At 39.1% G+C, this 13,288-nt stretch overlaps 3 protein-coding genes across 7 annotated transcripts in view; 2 read left to right on the forward strand and 1 right to left on the reverse strand.

Annotated features, from left to right (window-relative positions):
• suco (SUN domain containing ossification factor) overlaps positions 1–4,755 on the reverse strand; it is a 34,835-nt gene extending 30,080 nt beyond the window's left edge. For all 4 annotated transcript variants that reach the window (XM_044043329.1, XM_044043328.1, XM_044043327.1 and 1 more), the window contains exon 1: positions 4,479–4,755. In XM_044043329.1, the coding sequence (XP_043899264.1) occupies positions 4,479–4,531 (53 nt within the window). In that variant the 5' untranslated portion in view covers positions 4,532–4,755. The remainder of the gene's footprint in view (positions 1–4,478) is intronic.
• Positions 4,756–5,716: 961 nt separating this feature from the next.
• On the forward strand, positions 5,717–10,182 carry tmed5 (transmembrane p24 trafficking protein 5). Its single transcript, XM_044043151.1, has 4 exons — positions 5,717–6,017; positions 6,611–6,708; positions 7,231–7,411; positions 8,008–10,182. Exons 1-4 carry the CDS (start codon positions 5,838–5,840, stop codon positions 8,224–8,226), a joined length of 678 nt encoding a protein of 225 aa, XP_043899086.1. The 5' UTR covers positions 5,717–5,837; the 3' UTR covers positions 8,227–10,182.
• A 681-nt stretch (positions 10,183–10,863) lies between these two features.
• pigc (phosphatidylinositol glycan anchor biosynthesis, class C) lies at positions 10,864–13,284 on the forward strand. Of its 2 annotated transcripts, XM_044043231.1 has the most exons (3): positions 10,864–10,944; positions 11,740–11,971; positions 12,074–13,284. In XM_044043231.1, the coding sequence occupies exons 2-3, from the start codon at positions 11,744–11,746 to the stop codon at positions 12,728–12,730; spliced, it is 885 nt and encodes a 294-aa protein (XP_043899166.1). In that variant the 5' UTR covers positions 10,864–10,944; positions 11,740–11,743; the 3' UTR covers positions 12,731–13,284. The 2 variants fall into 2 exon arrangements, with proteins under 2 accessions (XP_043899166.1, XP_043899165.1); XM_044043230.1 differs by lacking the exon at positions 10,864–10,944 and having other exon boundaries at positions 10,954–11,971.
• The last annotated feature ends 4 nt before the right edge of the window (positions 13,285–13,288 follow it).

Here is a 13,288-nt window from a genome sequence, read left to right on the forward strand (position 1 = left end):
TCTATTTTGTTACTGTTAAACTGTTTTTATCAAATAACGGGGGGAGCGACTGGCTGAAAATATTGGCCAAAAGAAATTCTAAGATCAGCATCTGCATATTGGTTGACCATATAAGATAAACATAAAGACAGACGGTGGCAAAATTGTGTTGAAATGGCTAAATTGGGGGTAAATACAAGCTACCAGAGAACTACATCTATACACTGAAAATATCCTTTCACAGTTCTAAACCATAAATCTTGCAGTTTGACACTAGAACAACAAGACTACCACAGGGACATCTAATCAAGGCACAGCTTAAAAGAACAGAAACTCTAAGCACATGGATTAACACAAGTTGTAAATCACAGCAGGTATATGGTATAGCAGGACCATAAAAGTAAAAAAAAACAAGGCCACTGAATGGAAATAGTCACTGTGAGGTGATGATCTGCCTGCAAAGGCTAAAGCAACATTGTCACCATTTTCCAAGGCAGGTTTTGTTACCTCCAACTGCACCTTTATGTTCTGATACCCCCAATGGCTGGCAAACAAACAGAGCATCCTTTGTGCCTCTGTCATTTTGCTCTTAGTGCCCAACACAGGTGGTGGTGATCGTCTACTGTTTAAAAGCTCATGTAGTGTTGTAGGTTTCCTTCCCTACAGATGCATGTGCAAAAGGATGCAGAAGGAAAGTAAACTTATGTAACAACAGCCCCAAAAAGGGAACTTTTATGATGAGGTTCTACAGAATTTATAGATCTCCTTAAATCTCCTACACGGCCCCGGAGCTATGTAAATCATTTGCCTTTCCCACACAGTCACATATGACATAAAATCTAATAATTAATCAATATGTCAATGTCAATTCATTGCTTTCCTAGATAATGATCATTATTAAATATAATTATTCACGCCCTAATATTATTGCTGCAGGGAACAACAGTTGTAATTTGGTCCATGTACGTCATCAAGCAAGAGTTTACCCAATTCCCACAATTCAGTCTCACTGTGTTTTTATTTATTTATTGTTCATAAAAGCTTGTGCACAAGCGCTTGGTCTACATTAATATTTGCATCAAGACTGTCAGTTTACTCAATAAATAGACATGTTCTACATCTTTCCGTTTCAATCAGCCACTAACACTTTAGCCCTTTTGTCTGCATTTATCTTTACATTACATTACATTACATGTCATTTAGCAGACGCTTTTATCCAAAGCGACTTACAATGGAATCAAGTACAATTAGCCAGGGGTGGAATCGAACTTGCGACCATGATGTCTTTGGTACACAAGGTAGGGTCTTAACCACTGAGCCACTCCACCCCCCGTACCCCCCTCATACTTGGTCTCACTGTAATCCAACTGACAGAATTCCATCATAGCAACAAAAAGCTTTCATCCCTGCATTCAGACAGGAGTTTAAATTCAAGAAATATTTTATGCAACAGAAGGAGTTAACCTGGTTGTCAGCTTATTTAGGGTTTTTTAACGGTTTCCTTTTAAACAATAACACTGATGAACAGGAAATATGAGTTTGGACACCTTGAGCTACAGCAAAGGCATGTATATGTATACACCCCGCCCCCCATGTAAACATTATAACACTCTCACTCGACTGGTTCAAAAATGTATAGGACAGACATTAATTTAGTGCAATAGAGAGAATCAAAATACAATACCCTATACAGTAATCTTCATATGGCAAAATCCAAGAGTATGCATAACAGAGGAAAGAAGAAACTGTTTAGGATAATGGATAAAAAAACACTGATTTCTATCAGTCTGTAGGTCGCTTTAAGAGTTGTGTTTCAACTGAAATAAGTACTGACCAACCACCTTCAGCTAATATGCATGATTGTAAAGTCTAAAAGAGGAGAAAATACACATCTGAGGTGAGCTATCATTACTGACAATCAACAGGGCTGGTAATATGCACCTTCACGCAAATACTAAGGTGTACCTTACATGCATGCACACACGTTCCTGACAAGCATGCCATAAACACACTAAGCAACACTCCTGTTGCTGACTACTTGAGTAAAGGGGAGTGACTCACACAGAACACTTTCTGCTGTGCCTGAACACTGCAGGCTCACAGTGGCATAGAGAGGACAAGGCTTCAAGTAGGCACAAGAAACAAAATCAAATCAATGGGCCTGAATGTGAAATTTTAGCCCTGACCATTTCAAACAGTACACAGTTATGAAAAACAAGAGCTAAAGAACAATGACGGAATGAAGCCCCCACAGTTTTTTGTTACCAGTCTCCTCCTACAGAGCCTCTTACTATGCCTAAAATCACCGCTGCCTTGGAAACCTTTGGATTACTGCAATGATTGCATTCCCAAATTCTCTTTTCCCACTGAGAAGTGTGAGAGTTGGCACACAGGAGTGAGAACCCAACAGCAAAATGTTAAAGGGGGATTGCATTAGTAATTAGGTCCATGCGTGTGGTAGCATGATCAATAATTAGTCTGTGGGAAAATTAAAAGTGCAACAATATTTAAAGCAAATAAATGTAAGCATGCAAGGCTGTGTTGTATCTGAGAAAAATTACTTTACTTCTTTCAACACAACCTTGAAAATAATAAATTACTCAGTAACATTTCTATTTCAATGACCTTCAGGAGGCAAAAGGCAGAAGCCTGTTCTGACAAACTGTTGTCTTTTCATGTTCTCCACTCTTCCTTGGTTTGTGCTCAATCCAACCTAAGCTTTACTAGAACCCTTTTAAATTAATCTAATCATCATTGATCATTCTTCATAAACAGGTACAATGGTTACAGACTAAGAAGTATCTCTTCCATCCAGACACCATTGCACTTCTTCAGATATAATTGTACTGGGGGAATTTGTATTTATTTATGAATAACATTATGCAACACAAATCCTTGCTGTGGTAAGAAATAATATATCAGCAGTCCAGAGCTATGAGGAAACCAGAAAGGAGGAAAAACACTACTGGTTTAGAATGTAATGATGGGAAATCAAGTTTGAATGAAGTAATATAATCATGCCACAGAATCCTTGTTGGCCCCTAATACAGGCATTAGATAATAATTTGTAGCAGACACAAAAACACAACAAAGACATATACGAGGTAGGCAACACATTATAGTTAGCGGCTCTTGTCGAGTTAGTGGTCCTAGTAATCCAATTCAAACATGTTGGGCATTCTTCGTGGTTATAAATACATTAATAGGCTAATCTACCAGATGTCACCCCTGTATGCACACCACTTTTAGAGAGGCATTTTTTTTACAGTCAGAGAAATCTTTAGCTGTATAATGTAAAATTATTTTACACTGCGTTTTCTCATTTACAAAAAGTTATTGTTGTTATTATTATTGTTGTTCATCACCTCATTTACACTGACTTACACCGGTGCTTTTGTTATAATTTGACATCTGTCCGTTCATTAGCACCAGAACTCAATGTTAACAATAGATATTGATGACATTTATTTTATAGTTTTTTGCCCAAGAAGGGAATGATTGGATTTTGGGCAGTGATCTGGATCCAGATTCAGGATTTAGTTTTTTTTAACAATTATATATACATATATATATACATATACATGTGGGACAAAAGAGTGCTTTCTCTGGCTTCTCTAAATAAATAAGTCATCCTGTTCTTTACGTATCATGTTTATAAGGGAAATACAGAAATTCTGGATTTATATAATGTATGACAACGCCCAGACTATCATTTAAAAACAAACAAACAAAAAACATTAGTTTAGACTTGCTGAATTATGGAGTAAGTATGCCACAAATGAGAGCGTCTTCAAGGTGGATGATTCAAATAAAAGTCTATGATTAAATAATTGGAGGAAATTGCAACGATTCTTGAAAAGAAACCTGAGCGTCACAGCCGCTTTAGGTATCTCTTAATCAACACAAAGAAATGCAATTAAAGGCTGATCGAGTAAAAATCTGCAAATCACAAAGGCAGCAATGTAATTATTTGAGTATATTATATTAATATTATGAAGGAGATATTAATATTATAGTTGTCATTGCATTAGAACTGGTTCAGTTCAGTCTGTTGTTCATAGCTCATCGTGTTTTCAATTTACAGTTAATACTGTAGTGCAGTTTGACGTGTTTAACCAAAATGTAGCAGCAAATTATTAGTTAGACTGTGGTCTAACTTCGACAGTTTGGGTTTGTTAACTGTGTACATACAAAGTTATACTACTAAACGACATAATTAATTACAAGTAAGGTATACAAGTCTCTTCGGGTTCTTCCTCTGTTTTGGAGGTCAAGAAAACATCTCACGGAACACAATGTGACGAAATGACGTTAGCTTTGTAGCAAGGATGGCTCACTGATAACTGACGAATACTTAGCGAGAAAACACTCAGTAACGCGACGTGAGGGGCATTATGGTCATCACGACACACGTTTTTCTCTCATTTTTAACCACTGTTGTTAGTCTAAAATGCTGTGGGTGTGATGTATATGATGTGGAGATGTCGGGCTAAGCTTACCAGCACAGGAGAGCTACAACGAGGCACACCAACAAAACGCGCAGCCTCTTCATTATCTTCCCGCGGGGACCAACATCCTCGCTCTTTGGTTTTTTTCTGGTCTGTCACGGCTACACAATACACCGAAAACAAGCTGTAGACCTGTGTTAGTTTCAAAATAAGAGACGATGTATTCTCCAGCTAAGACACACACTGAGGAGGTGTGATAATTGTCATTGTACGAGACCAGTCCGCCTCTTTTTCAGCTTTAACAGCGACTGCTGTTGACGAGTAGCTAACCCTGGGTAAGTTCAACCCATGCTTTACACTCAGACCAATCACAACACAGATGAGGGCTTGACGGCCAATCACGTGAGGCGTAGCGACACCGTGTTCGGTAAAGCCTCGCCCCTCGGACTAAGGATGAGGATGTGGTGCTGGTCCCGCAGGACGCGTCAGCTCTTTGATAAGCAAATTAACAAAGTATGACACATTCTAAGTTGTTGCACAACCATCTCATGTCAAACGTTTCAATAAAGATGACAAAGCGCTTACGTTTGGCTTTGATACCTTAACAAACAGGCGCGTGTGAGAAGTGCAAACACTCCATGAGGTGCGGAGGAACTGCTTTAGCGAATGTGAACATTCTGTACTTTCCCTCTCAACATCTGACAACCCATAAAAATAACTTTTAACACGTTTCATTTTAGCATGGGTGAGCTTTATTGTTGGTTTGTTTGGTAGACGTATTATATTTGTGGCACTGAGTTGTAGTTATTACCATTGTGGGTTCCTGTTCTCTGTAACCTGCTGATAAAGTTTACAGCTTGCAGCTATATTTTTGTCTTTTAAAGTGATACATATCATTTGCACCTTGTTTGATTAATGGTTCACGATATCATTGACATAATTTCCAACACATTAAACATGAAAGCGTCGTTAGTATTTGCACAATATTGTTTTAATGTAACAATAATTCATCTACACATAATGTACATGCGTTGACAGCTCGAAGACCACATATCCAAACTACCTACTACAACTACATATCCCAAAATGCAAATCTAAATGCGCCCTAAAAATACGCCTGCATCTTTTTAATCATTGCTGATGTATATCCAATAACGAATGTGATACAAAAAAATAGCAATTTTAATAGAAATATAATGTGACGTTTCGTTTGTTTTTTGAATAACAGTTCAAAGTGTTTCGGGGATTTTAAACCGGCGGGGTCCTGAACTCCCGACAGTTGAGTCCTGAGAACATTTGTACAGAAGTGAAGTTTGGGCGAGCACAGCCAGCTGCCCTTTCACATACACAGTGGCGGGCTACTGTAACTCAGTTTGGGTTCTGTTGGACTCGTAGACACACAGGCAGACTATGGAGCTACTCCGAACATTTGTGTGTGTTTTATCAGTGTTAGTCTCGGAGAGGTTTGTGGCGCTTGATGCCTTCTCTCAGTCTATGGACAGTGACTTCACGTTCACTCTACCCGCCGGTCGAAAGGAGTGTTTCTACCAGACCATGAAGGAGGACGCCTCGCTGGAAATTGAATATCAGGTCATATAGTCTCTAATAACTCAAAAAGTCTCTCATGAAACTGACCAAACCCGGTAAAACCGAGAACTAGATCTGTATGTCTATGGACGGCTAAACAATTGAATTCCACCTCACATTTACAGTACGTTAATATGAGTTAATCCTGTTGATTAGCCATGTTATTATTTGTATTGCTCCTGTCATGACATTAAACATTTATTCAAACTGCCCTGGTCAGAGGCTGTATAAAATCAAGTTATCCTCTGTCAAACAGAAATAGCAGGTTGTGTGGTTCACACCTCGATTTTTGTATTGTTGGAAAGAATGGAAACCTGTTATGCTGGTTAACTTGCAGCTGACGGCTCTTTCTACTGTGTCTGTGAGTTAGGTGATGCCAGGAACTGCCCATGTGAGGCATCACAAGAACATTTTATATATGTTGTAGTATCTACTGTGGAGACAAGTTATCCAGGTTTAATACTGTATTGGTGTTGAATGATGAGAGAGAAAGATCCATCTCACAGAAATTGACTGCTGCTACACACTCCTGAGAAAACACCAACCCACACAAACTTGCAGTGTTGTTTATCAATGTATCTCAATGTCTTCAACAGGTATTAGATGGTGCAGGCCTTGATGTAGATTTTTTCATCTTCTCTCCCTCTGGCAACGTTCTCTTCAGTGACTACCACAAATCAGATGGGGTACACACGTAAGTAGCCTATTATTCCTTCAAAACATCTTTGAATGTTAAAGCCAATACACTTAAGAGAAAATTGGATTTATGATTAATGAGACTTACATTTGAGACATGACATGAGAGTGTCATGTCTGTATTTACTGGTATCTAGATTTGTGAATATATATACAATACCTTCTTCCCATTGATGACTTCCTTATGTGTTAGCAGTATGTTCTGTTGACCAATTCAATGTGTATTGCTCTGCACACCACCATTATTTTTTGGACATTTTAAATAGCTGTATTGGCTGTTTGCAATGATTGTGGCTTTGATCAGTTCATCTATTTTAGCCTCAGCAGTTGATTATTTTTGTTATTATCATTATTATTATTAGTAGTAGTAGTAGTAGTATTGTTGCAAAAACAAGGATAGATTACGGTCCAGGCCTCCAGTATTAACACACATATGTTAGGTATTCATAGATGATCTGAAAAACCTTAATCACACGGACCTATGTGCAAGCTAATGCTAACCACCTGTGTTTTCCTGCAGCGTTGAAACCGAAGAAGGAGACTACATGTTCTGCTTTGATAACACATTTAGTTCCCTCTCTGAGAAGATCATCTTCTTTGAGTTGATCCTGGACAATGTGGAAGTAGATGAAGACCATGATGACTGGAAGGAATATGTTCATGGAACAGACATGGTGGATATGAAGCTAGAAGACATTATGGTGAGTCAGAAATAGAAAATCAGAGTTGGGGCTTAACTTATTGGCAGTTACAAGTAAAAAAGGTGGTTTTGTTTTTTCATTGGATGTTTTAGACTTTGTCCCTCTCTTGTCTGCTGTTGAGATATTTGTCACTGTTCCATCCATCTGCATGACACAGAGAGTGCAAAGTGACCCAGTAAACAGACTGCCAACAAAGTAGATCACAATCTACTGCATATGAGCAAAAGCACGACAAGACTTTCACAAGAATAGAAAATGTCATGAACTCCCACCTATAGCCAATTGTTTCAGCTTGCACCGCTCCCCTCACCAGAAGCTGACTTCATTTGTGTCAGAAGTCAGGAAATGTAAGTCCCAGCTGTGGACAAACTTGTTTTCTCACCGGTTTGTAGAAGGAACACACATGAATGATTGGCTTTACTTTTTATATAACGTTAAAACTGACCTGACCCTTCTTATTTTGTGCTGCGTATAATTAACAATTTTTCTTAGTTAAGCAAATGAAAGGTAGTTGATTTTTAAAAAAATGAGTAATTTTATTAGCTCTACATCACCTAACATGTTTTGTTTGTTTGTTTTTTGGTCCTCTCCTCCAGGACACGATCAACAGTGTTAAGGCTCGGCTTAGCAAAAGTGTACAGATCCAAACAGTGCTGCGAGCATTTGAGGCTCGAGACAGGAACATCCAGGAGAGCAACTTTGACAGAGTGAACCTTTGGTCTGTAATAAATCTCATCATCATGATGTTGGTGTCAGCGGTTCAGGTCTACGTAGTTCGCTCGCTGTTTGAAGATAAAAGGAAAATCCGTACATAATGCTTCCCCTAATGGAGTGACAGAGAAGCTGATGCACTTGCCCACAGATAACTTTGGGATTTTTCTTTTCTCAGCTGATCCGCGATCTCCCAGCTTGTGACTCGAAACACAAGATATTTTCTATCCATGCACAGATACAGATATACTGATATTCTTAATAACAAAGTTGCCACAATTATTAATATCCAGTCCACTGGAATTTAAGGGTCTGGTTTGGAGCAGAAACATACATCTGTCAGTCTCTCAACTTTGTAACCTCAACCTCTATGACAGGAAAACATTTGCCTTTCTTGTTTTATTTTTGTTTATTTTTATAGCCCTAACTCTTAAAAAAAAAACAAAAAAAAACATGAACATGCATGGTTGTAGTGCAACTATTTTTCCAACAAAATCTAAAATGAGAGAGCCTTAAATCAAAATTCTGATTCAGAGATGTTTTATCTGTGCGCGAGGTTGAACAAAACAAAAGGGTACAGTGTCTGAAGAATTTTGTTTTTCTGCCAAATAGGACTGGGAAATGCATCCACTCTGCCAGCATGTCTTCCTATGCATTAGCCAATCTTAAAAATGTACCCATATTATTACATAAGATGCCTTTGTGGTTTGTCATTCAGTCTGGCCTTTGAATATTTCTTACTTGTTGACCTTTTATGACAAAACTGAAATGACAGGCCTTTAAGTAGGGCCACTTTGCTAATGCTGCTCTTTGGCATGTACGGGATCATGGAGGAGGAGAAACAGAACTAGACCATCTCCAGATCTCTACCCTATCCTGTGTTTTCTCCCCACCCTATCCTGTGTTTTCTCCCCTCTGCCAAGACTATAGCCTTGTGGCCCACATGGCTGCTAACTCCACGACCCTCCCCTGTGGCATGATGTGATGGGTGTCTGCTTTCAACCACCCACTGTGTGAAGATGTTGAGCCTGCCTCTCTCTGGTGGTAACACAAGTCTATTTCTATCTTACTGACACCTGCAAGGTCATTACCACTACTACGTGTGTGCACTGCTCAGTTTAATAAACATAAGCAGTTCACTACTTTGGCTATATCAGCAATCTTTTGAAATGTTAATAATGTGTTTTGAATTTGATATTCAAATCTTTTATCAGCCAAATATACAAACTACTCCCTGATCATTGCACTGCCACTGATTCCACACAACATATTTCTATAATTTCACAGTTTAACATTTTGGATCCTGGAGTATTTATTGAATTATGGGGGATTCCTGGTAACAGGTCCATTATTTGTCTTACATGTGAATGAAGGAGCACTGTTCAAGAGGCTTTTATGTCATTATTTGTTTCTAGGCTATTAAGATGCTCAGGTATCTTGTGACAGGTTGCAGAGAGTATTTCTTGTATTGGTATTTACTGAGCTTCACAGTTAAAGCATTATTGCTCTCCCCCCTGGCTGAAAGCTTCATGTTGCCATCTTCTGAATTTTCTTTTTTCAGAGCTTATACTGTGACTGCCATATGTTGAAAATGCTGTAAAACTAAACTTTGAACAGTGTAATTATACATATAATACGTATGCGTTTATCATTCTCTTTCAGCTGTTACACTGCTTTTGACCATCCCCCCTTTTCGTTTGCCCATTTAAATTCACTGTGGTTTCAAGTGCTTAATCGTAGAAGTGTATGTTAAGATTAGATAAAAAGAAAATGTATAAGTGATGGATTTGAAATATAAATTTGCTGTTGAAACAGTTTTAGTTTTTTAAAGCTAAAAATGTATATACAAAAATAAAATATAAAAAATGTTTAAGTGTATTTCTATGTTACTGAATAGGACACTTTTGTTTCTGATGCAACAACCACGGTGGCTTTGAAAAAAATATTTTTACTATGCAGAGGAAGCGATGGGGAAGAGTGAATGTGATGCTATATGGTATTTATTCCATTATTGACTTGTAGTTGAAAATGTGTATAAATTAAACAATCTTACATTTTTCTGACCTGTGTGTTTCTTCAATATACATGTAGACACTGTGTGGAACAAACCTGCAGGAAAGATGAGCTTCTTCAAGCATGCAGCAGCGCAGTGGAAATAGCTTTGACTAATCATACAGCTACTGAGCCATCTGGTGTTTTCTGGTGGTGCAAGGTTTCATAATGGCTCTGCTGCCGGGAGTCTACCAGATGCTGAGTGGATGATAAGTCCCAAAAACACACCTAATGATAAAACAATAGTACATTATGTAGAGACTGGTAAAGAGACATGTATAAGGGTCAGTGCACATTTTCTTTCCCATAAAGTTTAAATGCAAGATCCTAAATGAAATTCCAAAAAAAATGTTTTTTTACTTACTGTATGTGCTGGTAAAAAATCCTTGGTGGTTGGTCTCTGCTATCACAGTGGCGCTCAGATGTAGCTGACAGGATAGGATCACTGCTGTATGACCTGTCACATGGGAGACAGGTCAGTGTCACAGTCGGTGTGATAAACATCTTTAAAAGTCACAAACATAAGTACTAAATGTATTATAATATAACACAACATAACACAGTACAATACCATACAATAAAAATCTATAGCGGTTGTAATTGCGGTTGTCTGACTGAGGGGGGCAGTAATGCTCCATCGCTGTGTTTAGACTGCCATACCAGGAAGAAGCAGAGGGTGACGCTGTTCGCTGTATGTTCGCCCTGCTCAACAGCATCACTTCCGGGAAAATGACAGGCGATAGTACATTCATACAGTAACCACGATTCAGGTAAGTGGAGAAATATTATTGGAAATATTTGGAGGTGTCTGAAGAGAAACTTAAGTCATCGTCAGCACGTAAATGTTATGTATTGTGACACGTAGCAGTTGTGGGTTTATTTCGCGTCAAAGCCGGAAGTGCCGTTGTTTGGTTTTATTCTAGCTAGCTGTCAAAACCCTAATCAAACCAAACACTGCCACTGTGCTCAGATAAGATCCGCTCACCTGACAAACAACACTCCAGGTATGTTTAAACACATGTGACACGGTCAGCGCTGCCAGTTGAATTAACGTGACAATAGTACATAACTTGCTAACTTCGGGGATTCGATACCTTGAGTCTAACGGAGGCTAACTGATGAAATGCTGTTGTCAATTCTGCAGACGATCCCCCTCAGCTGCTGTTGTTTATTTAGAAACATTAATTAATCCGATATTTGTTCTATCTGTTTTATTCCACAAGATACTGACTAATCACAACTAATAGTTATTTTCTGTCAATCTGTTAATATTTTTCATATTCAGTTGTTCTTTTAGTCTCCAAACCAAAGACATTAAATTTAACTGTCACAGAGATGCTAAGAAGCCACAACACAACGTAATTTGTATTTTATAAAGAACTAACTCAAACTGATTAGTCAGTCATCAAAATAGTTTAGCAATGTAGCACTAATATGTAGATTAATTTATAATGAAATACAAGCTCACACAGCTTCAGCACATTCTAGGCTTGTCCACAAAGGCATATGTTTGGTAAAATAGCACCAACATGCCTTCATACAAATCTGTGTCTGTGTGTGGTTAGGGCGATGGGGCCAGACAGTGCCCCAGATCCAACAGTGCCCTGGCGGAAGGTGCTGTGGGAGCGCCAGCCATTTCCTGACAACTACGTGGATCAGCGCTTCCTTGAAGAATTACGGAGGAACGAGGGCCTCCGACACTACCATTACTGGGCTGTGGTGAAGGAAGCAGGCTTTGTGGGGCAGCAGCTGTCCTGTGTGGCCATTTTCATCACCCTCTGGCTCTACATGGAGCAGGTGAAGCCTAAGAAATTAATGTAATAATTCATTTCAAATAATGGAGCACACTTTTAATTTTAATATATGTAAAGATAACCCACTTCCTTATTATACCTTTAGGGTCTGCTTACCCCTGAGATGCTGTTGGTGACCAGCCTCACCTGTGCGGTGCTGGGTTATGGACTACACCAAGCTTTGACATCACAGGTTGAATCCGGCTGTGAGCCCCGTACTCATCTGGCTGACTTGCAAAGTGCCACCATTTTTCTGTCCTTCACCTTTGGTTTCTCACCAGTTCTTAAGACACTAACAGAATCCGTGAGTACGGACACAGTGTATGCCATGTCTGCTTTGATGTTGCTGGCCCACCTGGTTTCATTCCCTTACGCGCAGCCTTCACCCCCAGGAAGTCTGTCCCTAAATGCAGCTCTGTTTGCCTCAGTGTGTTTAGCCTCGAGGTTGCCTGGGGCCCTTCACACCTTTGCTATGCTCAGCTGTGCCCTGCTGGTGTTTGCCCTGTGGCCATGTCTGCTGCAGAGGCTGAGGGACAAGGCTCCCAGCCACTTCACTGGGGTGTGTGTGGGAATGTGCATTGGAGGAGTAGGAGGTCTGAGCTCCCAGTCTTTTGGTGGGGCTGTGCTGCTGGCACTGGCCCTAGGAAGTGTTACGTTTCTCTGTCCTTTACTACTGGTCAGGCTGCAGAGGCACAAGGACAACATCCAAGGACCCTGGGATGAGGCTGAGATTCATGAAGATCTCATCCACTTCCTTCAATAAAACATGTTACAAGACAAAAGAGAAACAAACATAAATGACATTTACTGTTAAAGAATTATGCTGGGTTTTTTTTGTTTTTACATCTGAACTGACTAAAATGTTACTGTTTGTTAAAACTGATCATTTCTTTGGACAGCCACAAATTCTTGTTTTAATGTTAAAGCTGCTACTAACAAGTGTTGACCTCAGAATTTTTATGTACAGTAAATCAACTAATGTGCAATGCTGACTTAACTGGTGGGTTTATGGTCGTGTCCAATGTGGTGTTGATGTGTATGAATGGTTGGGCATTGTAAATGACAGATTATGAACAAGGGCTCTAATTCTGTTGGAAACTACAATATGTTTAAATTAAACATTATTCTACAGTTTAAGGGTTTTTGTCAAGCTTCTCTGTAATTATTACTATCACAATCATCACCTCACTGCTCCTCTCTTTTAATATGGTATTAGACAAATAGATGGGACAAGTAAAGAAGATGTTTCAGCAGTTGTGCTGGATGCATTACAAACACGTTTATTTTTATGGATTAAAGATTAATTACAAAGTTAAATGTT

Source organism: Solea senegalensis, linkage group LG14, assembly GCF_019176455.1.
Source record: "Solea senegalensis isolate Sse05_10M linkage group LG14, IFAPA_SoseM_1, whole genome shotgun sequence".
Lineage (NCBI taxonomy): Eukaryota > Metazoa > Chordata > Actinopteri > Pleuronectiformes > Soleidae > Solea > Solea senegalensis.